Here is a 23,077-nt window from a genome sequence, read left to right as displayed (position 1 = left end):
CATTTGCAACAATGTGTTTCTGACTGAAGGACATCTGTATGCTTATCTCTCTCCGGATGTTTCTGGTATTAAACTTTTATAGCTTGTCTCAATTTGTTGGGATAGAAGCCCAATAGACCTGAGCATTGTCAGTTTAATTTCTAAAAATGCATTTGAAAAAGGCCAACATGAGAAACCAATCTTGAATTAACCAATCTGGAAAGGATGAACGGTGTTTATTGTCCACCCCTAGAGAGGGTGTTGGTGGGTCTTCTTGAACCGCTGCAGTCCATGTGGTGAAGGTGGTCCCACAGTGCTGTTGGGTAGTCGAGTTCCACTTGATACAGTATGATTTTGCATGGGTGCCTGTTTTTAGCTTGCTCAAATAGATGCACCTACAGACTACTTCTGATAATTCAGGTTTTTGCAATCAAAATTTGAATTATCCACTTATTAAAATTATTAAGCGATTGGAAACACAGCAAGATGGGAATTTAATGCAAAAAAAAAATGGAAGTAATTTGAAATAAGTGACTTTGAATTAAGAGGAGTAAACTGTTTTTAGTAATAGCAAATGCTGGAGGTGAAAACCTAGAAGAATCACTAGGCTGCCTCTAAAATGCTTAACCTCTCCATTAAAGACTCTTTTGGCTAATGAGTACATCAATGAGAAGAGCGGAATCATAATGAAGGCTATCGATCAAATGAACTCTCTTCAGTGCCGAGCAATGCCAGTCATGTGGCAGCACTCCTCCCATCTGGCACCTGGGTTCAGATTTCATCCCGACAGATGGGATGAAAGTTTCTTTGGCAGCTGTTAAAGATTCGATGTGAAATACATTTCCTTCTGGGTTTGAATCTGCATGCAAAATTTCCCATGTGGAGCATTAATTGTTGGTGTGGGAAAGCAAATGTCTCAATGGTACAATAGGGGCCACTTGTCTGAGGTTGGGGCTTAGGCACCTTGTTGGGGGAAAATAGACATAACATTACCAGCCCTTTAGCCCATACTTTTACCTGACCTGGGTGCAAATAGTCATAGAAGCTGCGACATTCCCCAGATTTTTGAGGAACACAAAATTAAGTGCAGAATCTAAAAGGAAAAAGAAACGTTATTGGGGAAAGTATGGGACCCTGTATCTTTTTTAAGTACAAGACCTAAATGTATTCTAAGCTGTTTTACTTTAAACAGCAAACTTTTTTTAATTGCTTAAGTTAGCTAAGCGCACAGTGCCTGTGCTGGAATCTTCATTGTCAGGAAAAAAAGCTTTAATCCTTGAAACTTGTGACCAGAAGAATTGTTCCTCTGGTATCTACGTGTGTTCCAAGTGGTGTCATTAAGTTGAACTGCTTCACGAGCAGCTGTCAGCTTGGTTCAGTCAGTAGCACTCCTGTCTCTGATGCAGAAAATGATGGGTTCAAGCCCCACTGTAGGCAGGAGCACAAGTGCAGCAGTGAGGCAGTGCTGCATTTTCAGAGATGCTGTCTTTCAGATGAGACACTAAATCTACATGCTAAGATGGACATAAAAGATCCCGTGGCACTATTCAAAAGAGAACAGTGTGCGCCCTGGTGAACATTCTTCTCTCAACCAACACCACCAAAAACAGATTATCTGCTCATTCATTCATTTGCTGTTTGTGGGATCTTTCTATGTGCATATTGGCTGCAGCATTTGGTTATTTAAGTGACTGAACTTCAAAAGCAACCCATTGTAATGTGCTTTGGGAGGTCCTGACAATTTGAAAGTTGTTATAGAAATGCAGGCTCTTTCTCTTTTCTCAATGTATTTATGAATAAACTGGCCAATCTTTGTCCTTGAACAGATAATTGCTCACTTTCACTTGCCCTGTCCCGTGATCTATTTCTGTACTGAGTGGCAGTAGTAAGATACTGATTTATTTCAAGCAGAAGAATATGTGTGTCCTCTGTTAAAGAGCTGAACTCTCCTCACCTGCTTTTTTCCCTTTGGTCATCGTACGCCTCACCTGAGCTGAAAGCTTTGGTAGCTCCAGCAAGTAATGCCACTCTGAAAGCAGTTTTGGGAGTTGTATGAGAGTAATGGTACTCACTTTTTTGTTTTTTGTGTGGGTGCGTTAATACTTGGCACCTCTAACGCTTGACAGCAGAGCCGAGCTCAGTAACTGCTCACGAGGTATAATCTGCTTCCCTGTGCCTGTTGCTTTGTTTTTTTTTGGATTGGGAAAAAGAATGTAAGTTTCCGCAGCAGAGGTCAATTTCAGCAATGCAGAGTTTGCATTTTTGCTAGTCCCCTCCCTTCTCTTTCCTTTCTCCCTTCTGGTTCGGACTAGTGGAAGCGGAGTAGAATCCATGATGAGTATCCAAATGGCATATTCTTGAATTTGATCAGTACAAAATTTTACTTTTTTTTGATGGGTGTAACTAGGGTCAATTTTGTTTTTAAATGTGCTTCTTTAGCTTGTACCTACAGTTTAACCGGTGTCCTAGCCAATATTTATGCCTCGACCTACATTACTGACAAAACCTAGATTATCTGGTGAGTAATAACAGCGAACGAACAGCGTTCACTTTTATTACCCCATTGAAACTGATCACAACTTCAGGATTTAGCGCATGCGCATCCTAACGTGGAAATCCTGAAGTTGCGATCAATGATTCATTGCTCCGACACTGGCTGCGCTGTGGACCCCACTCCCCCCCCCTGACCGGCACTCGGTGTAATCAGGAAAAATCAGTGGAACTGACGAAAACCTCAGCTTTTCTGCTGTAATATCGCTGTTAAATACCCCATTAAATGTTAAATAAAAACAGAAAAAGCTAGAAATACTCAGGTTAGGCAGAGTCTGTGGAGAGAGAAACAGAGATAACGTTTCAGGTTGATGACCCTTCCTCAGACTAAATGTTAAGCCTTGTTGGATTAGGTGTAACTGGAATTTTAACAGCGTATTGACTGCTAAACAAATGTTATGGTCCTGAAAAAATAATTTTAATTTTGTGGAGTTTCAAATGTATCCATTTTAATAAAAAAATAAAAAATTTTAAGAAACTTTAGAGGAAAAACTTTTTAAAAAAAAAAAAGTTTTTTCATCTTTATTTCAGGCTCACCTATTCCACATGTGAGAGCCCCAATCTTTGTTTCGCTCTCTAACATTTAAAAAAAAGTTAGATTAAAAGGAGCTTATTGACTTTAGCTTCCCAGTCTGAGAATTCTAAGTAACAACAGAAAATGCTGGAAAAACTCAGCAGGCCAGGCAACATCGGTGGAGAGAAAATAGAGTCGACGTTTCGGGTCGAAACCCTTTTCCAAAACTGGAAAGGAAATAAAATAGATCGAAGGCAGGGCTGCGATAGAACAAAAGAAGTAAAGAGACATTAAGAGGTATTCAAAACCAGACGAGATGGTAATAGGACAGTGGAGACAAAAGACTGCTCAGATTAGGTGTGAAGTGTACTGGCAGGATGAGAGACAGCTGCCATGTGGGAGAGAGGAAAAAAAAAGGAAAGGGGGGGGAAAGGGAAGACCCAAAACAAAGGGGTGGAAAAAAATATATAAGTAAAAATGTAATGGGGCCGAGGTGATGATCTGAAATTGTTGAACTCGATATTGAGTCCGGAAGGCTGCAAAGTGCCTAAACGGAAGATGAGGTGCTGTTCCTCGAATTTACGTTAAGCTTCCGTGGAACAATGCAAGAGGCCGAGGACATAGATACATAGATACATAGAAGATAGGAGCAGGAGTAGGCCCTTCGAGCCTGCTCCGCCATTCAATGAGATCATGGCTGATCATCCAAATTCAGTACCCGGTCCCTGCCTTCTCCCCATATCCCTTGATCCCTTTAGCCTTAAGAAATATATCCAACTCTTTCTTGAATATACTTAATGAACTGGCCTCCACCGCCCTCTGTGGCAGAGAATTCCACAGGTTCACCACTCTCTGGGTGAAGAAATTCCTCCTCATTTCAGTCCTAAATGGCTTACCCCTTATCCTTAGACTATGACCCCTGGTTCTGGACTCCCTGGCCATCAGAAACATCCTTCATGCATCTAGTCTGTCCAGGCCTGACAGAATTTTATAGGTTTCGATGAGATCCCCCCTCAATCTTCTAAACTCCAGTGAGTATAAGCCCAATCGACTCAATCTCTCCTCATACGTCATTCCTGCCATCCCAGGTATCAGCCTGGCGAATCTTCGCTGCACTCCTTCCATGGCAAGAACGTCCTTCCTCCGGTAAGGCGACCAAAACTGCACACAATACTCAAGGTGTGGTCTCACCAAGGCCCTGTACAACTGTAGCAAGACATCCTTGTTCTTGTACTCGAACCCTCTTGCTACGAAGGCCAACATACCATTTGCCTTCTTAACCGCCTGCTGCACCTGCATGCGTACCTTCAGCGACTGGTGTACAAGAACACCCAGGTCTCTTTGCACTTCCCCTTCTCCCAAACTATTACCATTCAAATAATAATCTGCCTTCCTGTTTTTGCCACCAAAGTGGATAACCTCACATTTATCCACATTATAGTGCATTTGCCATGTTTCTGCCCAATCGCCCAACCTGTCCAAATCATGCTGGAGTTTCACGACATCCTCCTCACAGCATACCCTCTTCCCCACCACACCCCCCCCCCCCCCCCAACTTTGTGTCGTCTGCAAATTTGGAGATATTACATCCAATTCCCTCGTCCAGATCATTAATATATATTGTGAACAGCTCATCCAATTCCCTCGTCCAGATCATTAATATATATTGTGAACAGCTGGGGTCCTAGGACCGATCCTTGCGGTACCCCACTAGTCACTGCCTGCCACTCGGAAAACGACCCGTTTATTCCAACTCTTTGCTTTCTGTCCGCCAACCAGTTCTCTATCCAAGTCAATACCTTGCCCCCAATCCCATGTGCCTTAATTTTGCACGCTAATCTCTTATGCGGGACCTTATCGAAAGCCTTCTGAAAGTCCAAATACACCACATCCACTGGTTCTCCCTTATCTATTTTACCAGTTACATCCTCAAAAAAATTCCAGTAGATTAGTCAAGCATGATTTACCTTTTGTAAATCCATGTTGACTTTGTCCGATCCAGTCACTGCTTTCCAAGTGCTCTGCTATTACATCTTTTATAATGGACTCTAGCATTTTCCCCACTACCGATGTCAAGCTTACCGGTCTATAATTCCCCGCCTTTTCTCTACCACCTTTTTTGAATAGTGGGGTAACATTAGCTACCCGCCAATCCATGGGTACCGTTCCAGAGTCTATCGAGTTCTGGAAGATGACCAGCAATGCATCTACTATTTCTAGGGCCACTTCCTTAAGTACCCTGGGATGTAGATTATCAGGCCCTGGGGATTTATCAGCCTTCAGTCCCATCAATTTTCCTAACACCATTTCCCTACAAATACTGATTTCTTTCAGTTCCACCCTTTCATCAGACCCTATGTTCCCCGGCATCTCTGGGAGGTTATTTGTGTCCTCCTTTGTGAAGACAGAACCAAAATATGTGTTTAGTTGGTCTGCCATTTCTTTGTTCCCCATTATAAATTCCCCCGATTCTGACTGCAAGGGACCTACGCTTGACTTCACCAATCTTTTTCTCTTCACATCTATAAAAGCTTTTACAGTCAGTTTTTATGTTCTCTGCAAGCTTACTCTCATATCCTATTTTCCCTTTCTTAATTAATCCCTTTGTCCTCCTTTGTTGAATCCTAAACTGCTCCCAATCCTCAGGGTTATTGCTTTTTCTGGCCAAACGGTGCGGTCCGAGTGGGAATGGAGCGGTGAATTAAAATGACAGGCGACCGGAAGCTTAGGGTCCCCCTTACGGACTGAACAGAGGTGTTCTACATTGTGATTGGCTGCTTAGACAGCTTGTTGATGCCGCAGCAGCTCGCGTTAGGGATTCCCCATTAACTTGTACTGATCCCAACTGAACGTTGGAAAAGCCGAACTTCTCGCCACAGAGATCGCGAGATCTTTGTGGGAAGCTTACTGTGGGCTCAGCGGCAAACGCCTTTGCTTCGCCGCTGACCGCAAATTACGGGTGAATGTATTTTATTTCTGCTTGTGGGACCTTGCTGTGTGCAAATTGGCTGCCGTGTTTCACTACATTATAACCGTGACTATACTTAAAAAGTACTTCATTGGCTGTAAAGTGCTTTTGGACGTCCTGTGGTTGTAAAAGGCGCTATATGAATTCAAGTTCTTTATTTCTTCTTTAACAACTGGGAGAAATGAGCTTTAATTCTACAGCTAAATCTAAATTGACACTGAATGATTACTGCTCCAGTAGAATACCGTTTACCAATACTGAGTAAAATTAGATTTCTGACCTTAACTGCAGCAAGAATAATGTTTGTTCACTTGGCCCAGGACCAGTATGGACAGAAAATTACTGGCCCTGATACACATGATAATTTGAAGGTAATTTGCTTGTGGCTATCTGGAATATTGTCTTAAGTATTTTTGTCCAAAGGTGTCTTAATCATTTGACTATGAAGTGGAAAGATATTGTTGTGGAATTGCTGTCATGATAGTTTTGGCATATAAACTAGGTTTTTTGCCTACTGCCTTAGTATGGGTCTTGGCGCTCGAAATGCAAAACGACTACATTACCGCCCTGTCATTGTCTACGTAACCTTGGTTGGTTTCCGTTGAAGTTTCCAAAGGAAAAGAGCTGCATTTGCAGTTCTTGTATTAAAGGGGAGGGAGCAAAAAAAAAGTTTTTTCTTTTTAAGTTGCATTAATAATAGCACCTTTTACGTCTTTTAACCACCTCAAAGCACTTTATGTACAGTGAATGACCCTGAAGCACAGGCACATATGGCAGCCATTATGCACTCGGCAAGATCCTACAAACAACAATGACAAATGACTAGTTAATTTGTTTTTGGTAGTGTTGGTTGAGGGATGATTGTTGGCTAGGATGTGCTGAGAACTCCTGCATTTCTTTGAACAGTCCAGGCGATCTTGGTCCACCAGACGAGATAGGCAGGGCTTCAGGTTAAAGGATGGATGAGGCAGCCCAAATCTGACATCCAAAATTTCAACCCCTCTCTATGCAAAATAGTTGTTAAATGGAATTTTTATGTTGTGGGAAGGGCTAGTTTCATTACAGTTCTATGTTAATGGATTTTTTTTGTCAATTTTTTTGTCTTGTAATACTCCTGTGAAGCGCCTTGGGATGTTCTACATTAAAGACGCTATATAAATACTTGTTGTTGTAATGTGCGCTAATCACAAATATTTTACTTCACTACGCAAACGCTGCATTGGCTTAGGGAGACCGTCTTTGAAGTTGCTGGATTCTAAGAGCTGTTTCTGCTGTAAATTTTCAAGTCCGAAGATCTAGTTGTTGCTGCCCCAGGCCCGAGAATTAATTTGGTAAAGATGTGTCTTATACTGATGCCCTCAGTACCAACTGCTACAGGTTGGACTATCGTTTGGTTTGGAAAATTGCATGAATGCTATAAATTACTGGGTTGCTTGTTTGAAATTGGAGGATGTTTTGTTCAGGGTGTGAACAACAACTGTAGAAATTGGAGCAACTGTGATAAATGTCCAGTGGTGTGACCCTGACCCAATTTGTGTAATGTGTGCAGCCCTCATGTGGCAAATAATTGAAATTGCAGTTCACTTCAGGAATGTAGTAACTTGGTTTATAGTTCCCACTGAAAAGCTGAAGTCATGAATACAATTACATATATATAATGAAGATTTTAGATTTAAATTAAGTACTTTTTAAGTTTCTCTCGGGTCAGCCTCTTGAGAGGGGCATAAATTCAGACGAGAAGTGCCAGATGATGATCATCTATGGTAAAGTATGTTTCTGAATACATGATGGACTAAAAAAAATTCTTACAAAATTATCCTGCAGCAATGAAATGATAAACCTGAAATAATAATGAAAGTAATACATAGGGAAAGTAGATGGGGGATCTAATTGGTAGTTTTATTATGGCTGAATGATCAGATTTGAGCGTTTTCCCCCATGAGCTTAGTGGGGCCCATTTTATTCCCAGCACGTTTGGATCTGCAGTAGATTAAATTTGCCCTTAACTAGGTTCTGCATTATTTGTTTTACCACAATCATAGACTCCTGCTGTGATCTGTGACCATGCTAATTTTATCTTAATCTTCAAGGTTTTTAAGTGTTTCTATGCATATACCGCATTTACCTAGAAAGTTTGGTGCTTCCCGGCACAATGTGGCTGATTTGAAAACTTCAGTGCACTCTGCTTTTTTTTAAACTTAAATTGCAGCGGTGAGAGCCCCTTTAAGGACCTTATTGAAATTCAGGCAAAGTTATAGAATTGTATGCCACAGTTGCACTGCAATCATCTTTTTCCTTCTGATTTACACTTGAGACCTAAAGCAATTCTATCACTTTATCCCGGCACCATCTGTTCCACAGATATTCTGGTTTTTTGCAGCTGTGATTAAATTTTAGGAATGCACAGTTTGTACTTGTCGTGCTACCTTTCTGTTCTCTGCCCTGATTTCCGCGTCTGTGAATAGCAGTTTGTCCAGCCATCAAATTGAACTGGGCTGCTTTTGTGCAGTTGGAATTCCATCCGAGCAGACTGGAGAAAGAGTCACCTTTTCTTTTTATTACATGAGATTTTGTTCCACAATTCGATCAGTTTGCTGTCACAATGGGAAACCAGTGGCCTTGGTCGTAAGAAAAGGTCACTTGGCTTTGACAGCATGGCCTCTCGCCAGGTTCTACTTTCCAACCCCAAACCAAATCTGTTCAATCTGCTGGATTGGAAATTGATCAAATTCCCTTTTGAATTAAGTCAGCTGAGTCACTATTTTCTGTACGAGGTGATGGTCTTTCCAGAGGCTGACAACACCCAAGTTGAAGTCTGAGTTACTGTAATAGGTACAATACAGCACTGACTTACACTATGATGGCCTTTACTGCCCCCAAGACTAAGGATCTACATAGACTCATTTCCTTATGGTGTCACAACGCCTTAAGTTCAGCCATGATCTTACTGAATGTCGGAGCAGACTCGATGGAGTGTGTATGGCCTGCTGCTGCTCCGATTTCTTAAGATTCCAGATGTAAAAAAAAATGCCCGCTGTTCAGCCACGAAGGTAAAACTTTTCCCCAGCTCTGTGACCAGTTTTTTTGTATTTGTGACTAATAGCCCATGTTGCTGCACCTAATGGCTCACTGGGGGGAGGGGGTAATCTGAAAAACCCTGCCTCTTGAATAGCAGGAAATCCTGAAGGAATGTCTTTTAAAAAAATGTGGACCTGTTTTAAAAGGTCTAGCAAATCTCTAGTGGCATTACTAACGGTAAGTCAGAGGATTGCTACTGTAAGAGCAATATACCATGAAATGCACAATCGATTTTATAATCTGACATGGTGTTGCTCATGGACAAAACTTCAAACAATTTTGTCTTTGTAGAACTCCAGTTGTCTCTGTTTTGCCTTTTCCTATTCCTCTTCATTCTTTAGCCCCTTGTGTTTTTGATGACATGCTCCAGCTATAAGTGGAAGGGTGGGATATGTTGGGCTTTTTCATGACTGCTGTCTGTGTTGGCTGTAAGTTGCCCTTCCTGTAAACCTATTTCAGTTTCACCAGCTCAGCAAGGATTAAACTTTTACATTACATTTGTCATCAAAAACTGCCATTCCTTAATTGAAATAGTACATATCCACTAATTGCATATTGTAATCTGCACAGATCCTGGTTGGGCGTCGATTAACCGCGGAGTCCTAGTTTGCGATGAATGTTGCAGTGTTCATCGAAGTCTTGGGCGACACATTTCGATGGTGAAACATCTCCGGCACAGCTCATGGTCTCCAACTCTGTTACACGTGAGTAATGTGTGAATGCGTGAGTTGTCACAGCTACTCTCACTTCTGGGATTATACAGTAAAGATCGTTTCAAAGAGTGTACTTTCTTGAGCTAACTGGCTTTGAACTTCTGTTGGGATTAAAGCATCACGTGAGCTCATGATTATCACAGAAACCCCACAGTGCAGATAGAGGCCATTTCGGCTCATCGAGCCTGCACCGACACATATCCCACCCGATCCCCGTAACCCCTACACCAACACATATCCCACCCTATCCCTGTAACCCCACGTATTTAATCCCCCTAACACTAAGGGTCAATTTATCATAGCCAATCAACCTAACCCGCACTATGTAATTGAAAGCTTAAAAAGACTAACTCTTGCCCTTCTAATATCTGTTGATATGCTACCGAGTGGTGGGACACCAGTTAATGTTGGTGATTTCCCTTTGCCAATGAGTCTTTGATCCCAGCAGTGAAGCTAGAACGGCACCCACCAAGCAATGGTCGGGTACTGTCCCCATAGGAATTTGTGAATTTGCTAGGAGCCAGCTGTAGAACAGAATGGCAGAAGTGTAAAGTGGATGGCCATGCTCCATTTTCTTGATTGGGCAATGAAGCATGGCACGGAAGGAGTTTAATGAGAAGAAAGGGGACAACCGTTGAAATTCTGAGTGTAGGACAGAGATGAGGAGGAATTTCTTCACCCAGAGAGTGGTGAACCTGTGGAATTCTCTGCCACAGAAGGCAGTTGAGGCCAATACATTAAATATATTCAAGAAGGAGTTGGATATATTTCTTAAGGCTAAAGGGATCAAGGGATATGGGGAGAAGGCAGGGACAGGGTACTGAATTTGGATGATCAGCCATGATCGCATTGAATGGCGGAGCAGGCTCGAGGGGCCGAATGGCCTACTCCTGCTTCTATCTTCTATGTTTCTATGTCATAAAAGCCCTTCTGGCTCTATCTTGCATTTTCTTCCTGGTTCATTTCTTCAATTAAAGATCGCACATCCCTTGTTGAAGAGAGTATTTTTATGGCTTTTCTGTAGTATATAAAGAACAGTTGGAACTGCAGAAAATTACAGCTATTACACATTCAGGGCTCGGGTGTTTTATTTTGTTAGAAGATGCAGTTCAAATAGTAATTTTATTCCATATAAAGTGTTTAAAAGTATAAATTCCAAGGAAAAAGTCAAATTTCTATTTAAGCACGAACTTGGGAATGCTTGCATACTTGGTTATCCACACACAAGACTCCCTCCAGCCAGGAAAAAAAGTGACTTGGAAATGAGAGCTGGAAAATGTTATGTTCCACAGTATACAGATGCTAACTTTAAAGCACAACAAAACCATGAGGTAAATAGTAATGAAATAAACTCCGGGTTACTCTTCCAAAAACTGGTTACTTGTCAAGTTTCTCTGAAGCTGGACGAAGGTACAAATTCCTGCAACCACACCTACTTTAAAAAAAAAAAAACCTCAAATATTTAGATTTAATTTGGTAAAAGTTTGCTATCTCCGTCCCTGTCTTAAAGCTTATTAAAGCCCAGGAGCATTCATGGGGGGAAAAAACTGGAAGGGTTAAGGTGGAAAAAGAATTGAACCCAATTGAGAAGAAGGAAGCCAAATTAACATTCACTGAGATGTTTGATCATCCTATTTTGACTGTGCAGATTAATTCTGTTGTTTGGGTTCATTAAAGGTGTCTTTACATTAATGGTTTGCCCTCCCTATCTCTGTAATCTCCTCCAGCCCTACAACCCCCCTGAAATATCTGCACTCCTCTAATTCTGTCCTTGAGCATCCCTGATTATAATCGCTCAACCTTTGGTGGCCGTGCCTTCTGTTGCCTAGGCCCCAAGCTCTGGAATTCCCTCGCTACCTCTCTTTCTTCCTTTAAGACGCTCCTTAAAAGCTCTCTGACCAAGCTTTTGGTCACCTGCCCTAATTTCTCCTTATGTGGCTCGGTGTCAAATTTTTTGTCTTATAATACTCCTGTGTAGCGCCTTGGGATGTTTTACTATGTTAAAGGCGCTATATAAATACAAGTTGTTGTTGTTGTCCTCCTTCTCCATCATCTTTTTCCTTACCTCCACCTGTACCAGCAGAGATGGAATTACTATCAAAATAAAGTATACTTCACTCGTCTGACAATATCCAGGACTCAACTTTTCCAGGGTTTAGAGTGTGTACATCAGAGATGTGGAATGTGAAGACTTTCTTCCTATTGGCCCTTCAATAGTTTAGTAGTGATCATTAATACAGTGGTAAATGGAAACCAGGAGAGCGTGCTCTGAGGTTACAGATCACTAGCTCAGCACTGCTCCTTTGGTGTTAATTGCAGCAATATAAAATTGCTCTAAGAACCAAGCCACCTCCCATAATGTCAAGACCAAGGCTATAGGTTTACCAGAATATAAAATCAACATAGGATATCTGCAGGGGAAGTTAACCCTAGATGTTTCTGCCCAACTTTTATAAAAAAAAAAAAAAAAAAAAAAAAAAAAATCTCTTACAAACTTTCTTTCAGTTAAACCTTGGGTCAGTTACTTGCAGTTCATGTAATTTGAATAGTTTTATTTACTCACTTCTGAAAGATGAATCTGAGTTAGAGGAGCCCAGTCTTTAAAATGTATCTAATTGAAATATATAGACATCAGCTTTGACCACATAGCAAAATGTCTAGTTGAAAATCAGGTACATCTTGTGAAGGTGAGCTGTTTTGTAATTTAGAGGTCGATCTAAAATGATATTGTACTTTTGTTGCATGCAAACACTCGAGCTACTCCAGTTCAGTTGTGAACACGAGTTGTAAAAATAACTTGGATGTATGGTTTTTGGTTCTGAAGTATTCCATTTTGAGGTGAAGCTAGTAACTGCTAAAAAGGGCAGAGAGGAAGAATAAATTACTTTAAATTAAAATCAAAGGTGGTAGGGAAAGAGAAATAATTTGTCAGATCATGTTCTTTTTAATGGTGTGTAGCCTAAGGGCATTTTTGAAATGCAAAAGCCAGGCTTTTTGGTACACCTTTTGTTAGCACCACTCTAATCAACTGAGCTGGCTTACTTGACCCGAAACGTCAACTCAAATTTCTCTCCACGGATGTTGCCTGACTTGCTGAGTTTTTCCAGCATTTTCTGTTGTTATTTTGAGCTGGCTTACTTGCTAGCTGATATATTGAATTGAATCTAATCTGCATTTTTTAAAATGTTTTTTTTTATAAATAGTTTTTAATCATGATAAGTATGATTTAAGATCTATCCAACTGCTAATCAATGGCAATGTGGTACTTGTCCTCATGAATATATTTCCAAAGCCTCATAGAAATTGGATTGCTGTGCAAGCCATTAAATGGTACATTGCAGCAAAAGATTAGCTCTGAGCCCTGCATGGATTTCTCTACACCAAAAAAATGAGGGGTCAGCCAGCCTCAAAAAACTACATGTTAAAATTGTTTTAGAAAATTGTGGTAATGCATTCAAAAGTCAGTCAAAATGAGATTAGAAAATTACACCTTGCATTTATTTAGCATTTCACAAGTTTAAAAAAAAGAATCTATTTATATACAAGAGTAAACTCTGAGCATTGACGAGGTAGGAGCTGGGGATGGATAGGGGAGGAGACCAAATGCAAGGTGAAAGAGTTAACGGCTTTTAGGAGGCTTGAAGGAAGTTGGAGAAGTAGCAAGGTGGAAAGATTTTTGACTGAAATCCAGAAGGCAGAAGCACAATGGCTGAAAGGTTTGCCTTCCATGGTTTTTTTTTGAAGTGGGGAAGAGAACAAGCAGTAATCTAGTGTCCCAGGAACGGAGGGTATGGGCTGCGACATGTGGCTGGAGGAATTTACCAAACAGGTTGGAGTGGGGCTGTGGATGGATTTGAAAACTAAGACGAGGATTTTGAAGTCCATTTGCTGAATGGGAAGAACCCAGCAGAGATGGGCAAGGAGCAGGTCACTGGATGTGCAGAATTTTATCCAGGTGAGGCCTCGGGCAGCAGTGTTCTGAATTAGCTGAAGTTTTTTGAAGGGTGGTGATGGGGAGACTGTGGAGGAAAGCTTTTGAGAAATCCATCTTCAAGGTGATGAAAGAATGGATGAGAATTTTTGCATCAGACTGGAGGAGGAAGGGATGGAAGCAGTTAATTCCTGTATTCTCCTCCGGCCCTGCAATCTTCCGAGATATATATATATATATATACGCTCCTCCAATTCTGGCCTCTTGCAAATCCCCGATTTTAATCGCTCCACCATTGGCGGCCGTGCCTTCAGCTGCCAAGGTTCTAAGCTCCGGAATTCCCTGCCTAAACCTCTCCGCCTCTCTACCTCTCTTTCCTCCTTTAAGACGCTCCTTAAAACCTACTTGTCATCTGCCCGTATATCTCCTTGCGGGACTCAGTCTAATTTTGTCTGATAACGCTGATGTGAAGCACTTTGGGACGTTTTACTGCGTTAAAGGCACTATATAAATACAAGTAGTTGTTGATGGAAGATAGTGGTCTTAGAAATCTTGGCTCATACTTGATGATGTAATGCTTGTGCACCTGAGTGGGCAGCATGGGAGTTCAATGGAGTTGGATATAGAGGGATGGATGAGCCAAACAGGGTGACTTCAGGGCTTCATGATTGACTGTTAGTCAGATAGTACACCTTCAACCATGGAGTCTGTGTGGTTGAGAAATGGAGTTGGATGTTGGCGTACGTGCAAGCCTGAAAATCTATTCAAGTTGAACCTGCTTATTGTACTCGACTGTTCCAGACAAATTTATAATGCGAAAGCTGTGACATCAGAATCTCCAAAAGGCCCCTAAAAACTGAGTGATCATCAAAGAGCAAGAATAAGAATGGATGAGAAGCAGGAAGTATTGTAAGGAAGTACGAGATTTATTGAAATATTGTCTAGATATTAAATGGTCTTGTTCATTTACTGTGTGCTCTTACTGATTAGACATTTGATTTGCATTTTATGGGAACCTGGGAAAGATTCACTTTTTTTGAGGGCATGTTGCAAAGGATTTATGAAATAATTAATAGTGGAAATGCTTCCAGTGACTTATTTGCTGTAGGCTGGAATTTCTGATAAATGGGGTTTCCAGAGCCCATTTTAAAAATCAAACCACTCTGATTGAGGATTACTGTATTGATGTCCTTCTAAACTGCCCTTGTGTTTTGGCTGCACACTAAAAATACAGCCCTTCCAAAAGGGTTAAAACAAATAACTGCTCTGTATCTAGCACCCACCACCACAAACTGAAAATATGCCGTAAAAATATCCAGCATACTAACACAGGATTGACATACTTTTTTGTCTTTGCATTCTTTGTTCATAGAGATCAAATTAATAAAGAAACTACAGCATAAGAGTCTGAAACCGTACCTGTTTGAAGTGAAGCACATTGGCTGAATGAGACTCTCTCTAGATTAATTAAATAATTCTCCTTCCCCTGCATCCCTCCCTCATCCAGAAGACATCAACCCCTTGCAGGGGTAGGCTGGGTGGGGGGGCGGGGGGGGACACCAGTTGCCCTCTAGTCCCTTACCCAAGCAAATGATATTCACATTTGAACTTTAACAGCAAGTGCCAGGCTATTTCCCTTGGAATAGGGACAAGCGATGCACCATCCCAACCTCACCTGATGTCCGAGGCTGCATATTTCCATTGGAGGGTTGCTGAATAGTGATCAGGAGTGGGAATCGTGCCTGTTTTTTCTCCCCCCCCCTCTATTGCCCTTCCCTCACCTGCGGCACTAAAGCCAATGCTGTTCTAACTGAGATCTAATTCAGCACATCTGTAGGCCGAAAGGCCTTCTGTGCGTTATCATTTTATGATCTGGGATTTTCCCGTCTCTGCGGCTCCATTACTCGTTGGGTAAACTTGCTTAACCAATAAGGGATTCCTCTACAATGTTGTCATTTGCTGGCGGTGAAACCCCCAGCAGTAGAGTAGCCTGCTGCTGAGTCTCGTATGAATATTGGCCATTTGGGTGAGGTACCAAAGTGTGACCATTGCTTTATGAAACTGTAACCCAGCAGGGAGGTAATACCCTTCCGCAAGGGAGGGTAGAAATTGGGCAAAGGACAACAAAAAAAAGTACAAGTGTTCCCTTGTAATATGTGTTGTAATGCTATTCTGTAATAATATAAATAAAGCAGCGTTGATGCTGGGGAGGGCAAATACAAATGAGCTGCTGGCAGTAGATGATGCAGCTGGCTCATTTTTTTTCACAGGCCTCTGATGAGCTAAGTGCTCAGTCGTCCTGTACAGGGTAACAATGTGCCTCTTCAATTCCTGGAGAGTTACCAATCTCTCCCAACATGGAAGTTCTGTGATTGCAAAATGAACTTTGAATCAACTGTACTTGGATTCAAGTGCTCTGAAATCCACCACACAATGTAAGTGTAAATGGAATGGATTCTAGAGCACGGGGAAACCCCAGCAAGTAGACACCGTTCTGCAATATAAAGTGGATAATCCACTTTTTGGGTTTCCCCATCTATTTCAATGTATTTTATCCTTGATAAGATCCTGGTTAATGCCTGTTTTTTCTTTGCTGAAAAGGAGTTACCTAGTCAGTTTTAGATGTAATATGAACTTTAGGTTGTACCTAACTTGTTGAGTAAGACATTTTTGTTTAATCATAATTACTTAATCAAGTGGCCTATTGCATTTTGTACTTTTCAAACAGGAAGGATTGACACTAACTGGAATTAGCCAGTCTAATTTCTTGTATCAATCCACTATCTTGTTTGGTTTCCTGTTCTCTTCCCCACTGGATGTCTTTTTCAGGAGGGAGATTTGGGATATAAATGATTTGAACAGACTTTTTGCTGGGGCTGGTAAGGATTTTGACTCATGATTGGATAGCAGTGATAGGAGATTCTTCCTTTTACCACCTGCCCAAAAACTAACATGGTGTTGTAGTGTGTGGTGCTCCATCTATAGACCGGGCTGAGAACTGACGATTCCTGACGGCAGTAGCCATGCTTCAGTAACCTTCGCGTCTGCTAATGAAATCAACATTCTACCCTGAAATCATCTCTTTTTCTTTCTCTTTCTCCCTTTTTATCCTCTCTCTCAAATTTCCCTAGCCATGTGTCATTCCCCTCTTAGATGGTGTTCAGCCAGTCTCCTGCTAGGAACAAATACAGGGTGACTTGACAATCTAGGACTCACTAATCTGAAGAATTTGCTGTGTGGTGAGGAAATTTGTGGGTGCAAGTTCTTGTTCCATCACTCTAGTTCAGCATGTTGATCTGTTGACGCACCTGATCACTTCTAAAGTTTCTAATACTGTTAATATTGTACATCATCAGACTAAGGTACTTCAGCCCAACAAGTTAATGGATAATCTGACCACAAAGTTATCACCTTTATCTTTTAGAAATGATATCTAAATGATGGCTATCTTCATTTCACCATGTCTTAGATGGTACAGACCCTAGCAAGTAATGGAGCCAACTCAATCTGGGAACACTCGCTGCTTGATCCAGCCCAAGTGCAAAGTGGACGGCGCAAACCAAACCCTCAGGATAAAGTACAGTGAGTACTGTTCCTTTTTATATAAAAAAAAAATACATGGCTGCAGTATTGGAATTACATGTACACAGACCATACAAGTAATGGATGACATAAATCGTGCCATTTATGTAGAAAAGACTTATGAAATATACTGGGCGGCCTGCTGGTGGCGCTGTCCGGGGAGAGTATAAATACTCAGGCACGGACCCAGCTTGCTCAGGGACATTTTGTAAACGGGAACTAGTGAAGGATAACTAGACTTCCATGTTGTGAAACAGTCGATTAAAGCCTTGTTTAATACTCTGACCAAGTGCCTAGTAGTTTTCTTACGTCAATGGACATGGTGATGTAGTGGTTGATACTGGATTAGCATCCCAGAGATTGAGAGTTCAAATCCCACTGTGACAAGTTATGCAATTGAATTGAACAAACCTGATCATTTGTAAAGTGACCATGAAATCTGCCGGCTAATCGTAAAGACCCAACTAGTTCACTAATGCTCTTCGGGGATGGGAACCTGCCACCCCTATCTGATCTGGGCTGTTTGTGACTCAAGTCCCACACTTGCATAGTTGTCTCTGAATGATCTCTGAGTTGTAAACCAGGAAAACTAGGGGCAGGTAATAAATGTGACTTTCCCACAGTTCTCCACATACTGAGAATATGAAGAAAAAAGTCTTTCTTTGGGAAAGCTGGAATTTTTTCTTTTTTTCCATACAGGTAACCGTGTCTAGCAGCTGATTTGATTGGTTCCAAAAAGCTATTGATCAGATTAGTCCATTCAACAATTTAATATTTTTAAATGAAGATTCCAGGATGCGTACAAATATCACAGAAGCTTCATCTTGTCGAGACTCGGATCTCATTATTACATAGATCTCAATCATAGGAATTTCATACTGTTATTTTGGAATTATAACTAACATAAATAAGATTAATTACTGACAAAAATCTGTTCCCATTGCCCTTAAAATACAGTAATTGTGAGTTCTAAATTTAATCCACATTAAATTCCTGCCAGGGTGTACAGTCATTAATGTGGTACTGATGGGTCTGATATTGTAACTGATTATGTGGAATTGCCAATAGACTTACTGAGACACCAGTTATTGCATTGTTAAAATGTGCCTTTTTATGTTTTTTTTTAAACTGCAGTCCCACCAAGGCAGAATTCATACGAGCCAAGTATCAGATGTTGGCATTTGTCCACAAACTGCCTTGTCGTGATGACGATGGTGTTACAACAAAGGATCTGAGTAAAGTGAGTTATCTTGAACAAGGACCTATTTGCGGCTCTAATACCATGATGATGACAAAATTAATATCTCTCTTTAGAACTTATACTAAATTTGATTAGCAGAGGAGATTGGCAATTAGTTATTGTCAGTTAAGATATCACATCACTTAAAATAATCTGTTGGGTGAACGATTCTCATTAAATAAATTCTTTGCAAATCTGTATTGGCACAAGCTTTCAGGAGTAGTAACAATCATTTTTGTTCTCTATAGCTAGTTGTCATGAGTCCTACGTGCACAAAATCCCATTGAACCACTTCCAATTTTATTATTCAAGTGCTTGCTGGTTTTATCCAAAACACAACTTGATTACCTCAGACTCCATAAATGCAAAGAAAAACAGTCACCTGGAGTTTGTGTAACAGGATGTAATAATGATTATGTAGTAATCTAGCCTTTGTGAGGAGGCTTAAAAGATAAAATTCTGGCCTTCTGCAATGTTTCCTCAATGTAAAATGGCTTTTAGTTGTATTCAGTATCTAGTGTTTGCCACTTAACCAGCATACAATGGCAGTAAGTTTGTTCTGTTTCCTTTTTAAAATGTCACCGTACAAGTAGCACTTTTTTTTAGAGGCCATTTTAACTCTGGTTTGAAATGACCTGACTAGTCACGTAGTTATACTGCATGTTTTGCAACCCCGCAAAATGGCTTCTGCTTCGCCTCAATGCAATATGAGTGCAGATAAATCAGTGCCCATTTGCCATCGGATGATTTCACACTGCTTCAGCTTCTCAAAACCAATCAAAAAGTAGTTCGTTTTGATGAGCATTTCTGACAGCTTACACTTTTTAAGTAAATACGAAGTCAGCTGCTGTTGGGCACTGCAGTTGGTCTCAACCAGGGAAGGGTTTTTAAAACATTTATTTAAAAAAAAAAAAAAAAAAATCAGCCAGGTTCTTGCTCCTGATTGCTGTTCTGTGTCCCATCTATGATTGTCTCATCCCTGATCAGATAGCCTGCCTGTCGCGCCTTGCACATGAAGAATGATCCCTTGGGTGAGGTTTTGGAGGGCTGCTGGCACCATAGAATTGTACTTTCAGGAGACAAAGTGACAAATTAGGAGTTAAAAAGGGATAATGAGAATCCTTTGATTCTAGTTATAGTATCTTGTGTTTTTTTTTAAAAGACCCAGTGGCAGATGAAGCACGTTACCATATTGCACATGCTCTTGATTCCATACAGCTATTGGAACAACATTTTGTAGTCACTAGCAGAACTCGCAGAAACCCAAATGAAGGTTAATAGACTTCTGACATTCATCTTTATCTCCTTATTTACTTCAATTTCACCTTCAGGTCTTTGGAAGAAGACTTTTCATAGCATCAGGATTGCAAGCATAAGTATTGCAGGGTACATCATGCCCTGGGGCATTCTATGAAAATTGCATTGTCATTCTGCACAGGCTAATGGCAGTAGACCTTGCTGAATGCTGCAGAGCTCATTAAAATGTCATTACTCTGTAATTAGAATATCTTGAGACCAATTTGTGAGGCACAGGAAAATACCTTCATTTGCTGGAAAAGGTTTTTACCAGTCTTTAAATAGTTGTCCAGTTAGTCCTGTAACTAGGGCATGTGTGTAGAGGCAGGATATATGAAATGTATTTTTATTTACATTTCACTCGTGAGGATAACCTTTAAACTCGTGAGTAAGACGTACTGATTCTCATTAGTAAAATATAAAGGAATTGCGCATTTTCTTTTTGGTAAATTGGAGGTAATACAGCATCTGAATTTTAAAAACGAAAGTCGTTTAATCTGGTTATCGGGAAATTGCGGATACTGACAGCATATAATGAAATATTGGCAAAATGTGTGTGCGTACATGTAGGGAATATATGTATGTATTTTCTATGCTGCTGCATGGCGTCATTCATGACAATAAGGAGGCAATTCTCTGAAGGGTGGAGAAACTGCTCCCAGATATAAAATAAAAGGAAGCTACCAGATCTAGTAATTTTTATTAAAATGTTGTCTTCAAATTTGGAAGTGGAAATAGTTATCCAAATGGAATATACAGAGAGTTCAGCGTTATAAATACTTCCTGACTTGACTAAAATAGAGCTGTAAATGGTGGTATTGTCAGAGAATTCTGAAAATAGTGTATTTGTTTCTTTCTCTTTGTGAGAAAGCATTTAGCATGTGCAGCGCACCTTCCCTTAATTAAGATCAAGATCTGATCACGGGGAAAATCATTAGCACAAACCCACATTTGCCATTCTGCACTACTATCGCATTGCCCTTTTTATTAAAAAAAAAAAAAATAATTAAAAAAAGTTGTTGACTTTCTCCGCTTTTTTATTGGATAGTTTTTGCACTTAGTCTGAGTAATATCAGTGCTGGGGAATGGGGTCTATTATTTCTTGTGGCACACAGTTCTGTCATTGAGAATGCCCCAGGTCACACCCTGGGTCAGATAGAAAGCAAGGCTCCCTCTTCTCTGCCGTAATGGCCTTATTCCCAACCTCAAAAGCATCGCCTGCTGCAGCAGTGTAATATTTTCCACAAAGGCCACCCTTGTGGCTTCTGATCCAGTGATCAATTGTGTGCCAACAAGTACCAAATTGTGGGTAGCCTTGTGCTTGTGACCTGTGCCCACTGGAAATTGAGTTGAAACTGCGGAAATTAATTTCATGTAGGATCCTTGCAGCCATTGAGTGAATGCATGAAAATTTCAGTCTGGGCTAGAATTGAACAAAAGTCTTAAGTGTATTTAAATCTGAAAGGGTCAGTGGGGACTAGGCCAGTTCACCGTTGCCTAGTCCCATTGTTCCTTCCTAATTTAAGCAAATTTGAAGTTCCGTTCCAGCAGTTGGTGTAATTGGATATATAAATAAAATTACAAATGTATGTCCTAATATAAGACATTGAAGAACACTATTTACCCTCTGACTCCTCTAAATTGTATGTAAAATGTTGTAGTTGAATTGTATTACTATAATTTTGGCTAATGTTTGTATTCTTTTGTCTTACATCAGCAACTGCACTCCAGTGTGCGGACAGGGAATCTGGAAACGTGTCTCAGGCTACTGTCCCTGGGAGCACAGGCCAATTTCTTTCACCCGGTAAAGTTCATTCTGGAATATGTTTTCCATAATTCAGAGCATTTCATAATCTCTACTAATTAAGAAATGGCCAGTCGGCACCAGAGAAAGAGAACCATTCTGATGAAGGGACCCATCCAAAATGGTAGCTTTTCTTTTTCAGATGCTGACTTAACCCGCTTTACATTTTCTAGTTTTGTTTCTAGCATTTGCAGTTTTTCATTTCCACCTCTCCAGTATCTTGAGTTTAGGGGAGAGGGAACAGTAACATTGAGGCATTCTTTCGTATCAGCAAGCTCAATCTTAATTTGCCAAATTGAAAGTTGATTACAGCAGATATCTTAAAATTTTAAAATATAATAGTTCATGCAGATTATACACTCTGCCACTCTATGCCAGTTCACTTAACTTATTTTTCAATAAAACAGTCATCAGTACACTATTTTAATTCTAGTTGAGCAGTACAGTCTTTGTTTAATGATGATGATGTACAAAAACTACATGATCTGATGGCAGAAAAATTATTTTGTTACTGAAAGTAATCTAAACAAAAAATTTGAAAGCTCACTAGTACCATTTATATAATGGATTTAAAATAGGTATATGTTCAAGCCTGTCACATGTACTTGAGTCTTGGATCATAAATCAGTTCTGCTCAGCTCTCTTGGTTTGATATCGACCAAATCCTTTTAAAGCATTGTACTCTCCCAGCCATCTGTTCTCTATCATGGGATTTGGTGTGCAAACACTTCATTTGACTGCATTTTCTGGACTTCCTACCATATCTCAAAGTGCCACTAATAGTGTGACTCTGTGAAATATATTCTGAAAATTGAGGGATTAAAATAATGACATAAACTACAAAATATTTTAATACCTTGGAATACATTCAAAGTAAACTATTCTGTATAATGCATTCAAAATGGAGCATTTTCTTTTTGCATATTAGGTCTGCTTTCCTTTGTGTTACAACATCTGAATTTAGATGTCATTTATAAATGCTTTACAGCACTGAAACATCTTAAGTGTTTGTATACGTAACACATGAAAACTGAGGTATTGGTTATTCAGTGTATAATATACTCCATCTCATTCTTTTACTTTTTTTTTCTTATTCTCTACAAAAAATGCATGCATGCAATTCCACAGGTTATTGCTGTCTTTTTAGACGAAGATTGGTGGGCTATTCTACCATCAGAGGGTATCCTAGCCAAGACTGAGCCTGTCCTTCGCAGATGTCCACAAATGGAACTCTAGATCAGGATTCTGGGTAGAGAGGAAACATAGCCATAGAATGATACAGCCCAGAAGAAGGCCATTCGGCCCGTCATTCCTATGCCGGCTCTTTTGAAAGAGCTATCCAATTAATCCTACTCCCCGGCCTTTTCCCTTGCCCTGCACATTTTTCCCCTTCAAGTATTTATACAATTCCCTTTTGAAATT

General features: G+C 40.4%; 1 protein-coding gene across 8 annotated transcripts in view; it reads left to right on the top strand.

Moving 5' to 3' along the window:
- git1 (G protein-coupled receptor kinase interacting ArfGAP 1) overlaps positions 1-23,077 on the top strand; it is a 178,581-nt gene that overhangs the window by 57,231 nt on the left and 98,273 nt on the right. For all 8 annotated transcript variants that reach the window (XM_085964964.1, XM_085964967.1, XM_085964963.1 and 5 more), the window contains exons 2-5: positions 9,660-9,793; positions 17,203-17,315; positions 18,450-18,555; positions 21,569-21,655. In XM_085964964.1, the coding sequence (XP_085821090.1) occupies positions 9,660-9,793; positions 17,203-17,315; positions 18,450-18,555; positions 21,569-21,655 (440 nt within the window). The remainder of the gene's footprint in view (positions 1-9,659; positions 9,794-17,202; positions 17,316-18,449; positions 18,556-21,568; positions 21,656-23,077) is intronic.

The sequence above is a fragment of the Somniosus microcephalus genome, chromosome 22 (genome assembly GCF_052327205.1).
Source record: "Somniosus microcephalus isolate GS21.2 chromosome 22, FLI_Smic_1.0, whole genome shotgun sequence".
Taxonomy (NCBI): Eukaryota; Metazoa; Chordata; class Chondrichthyes; order Squaliformes; family Somniosidae; genus Somniosus; species Somniosus microcephalus.
The sequence above is the reverse complement of the archived record's forward strand: the minus strand, read 5'-3'. Positions and strand labels throughout refer to the sequence as shown.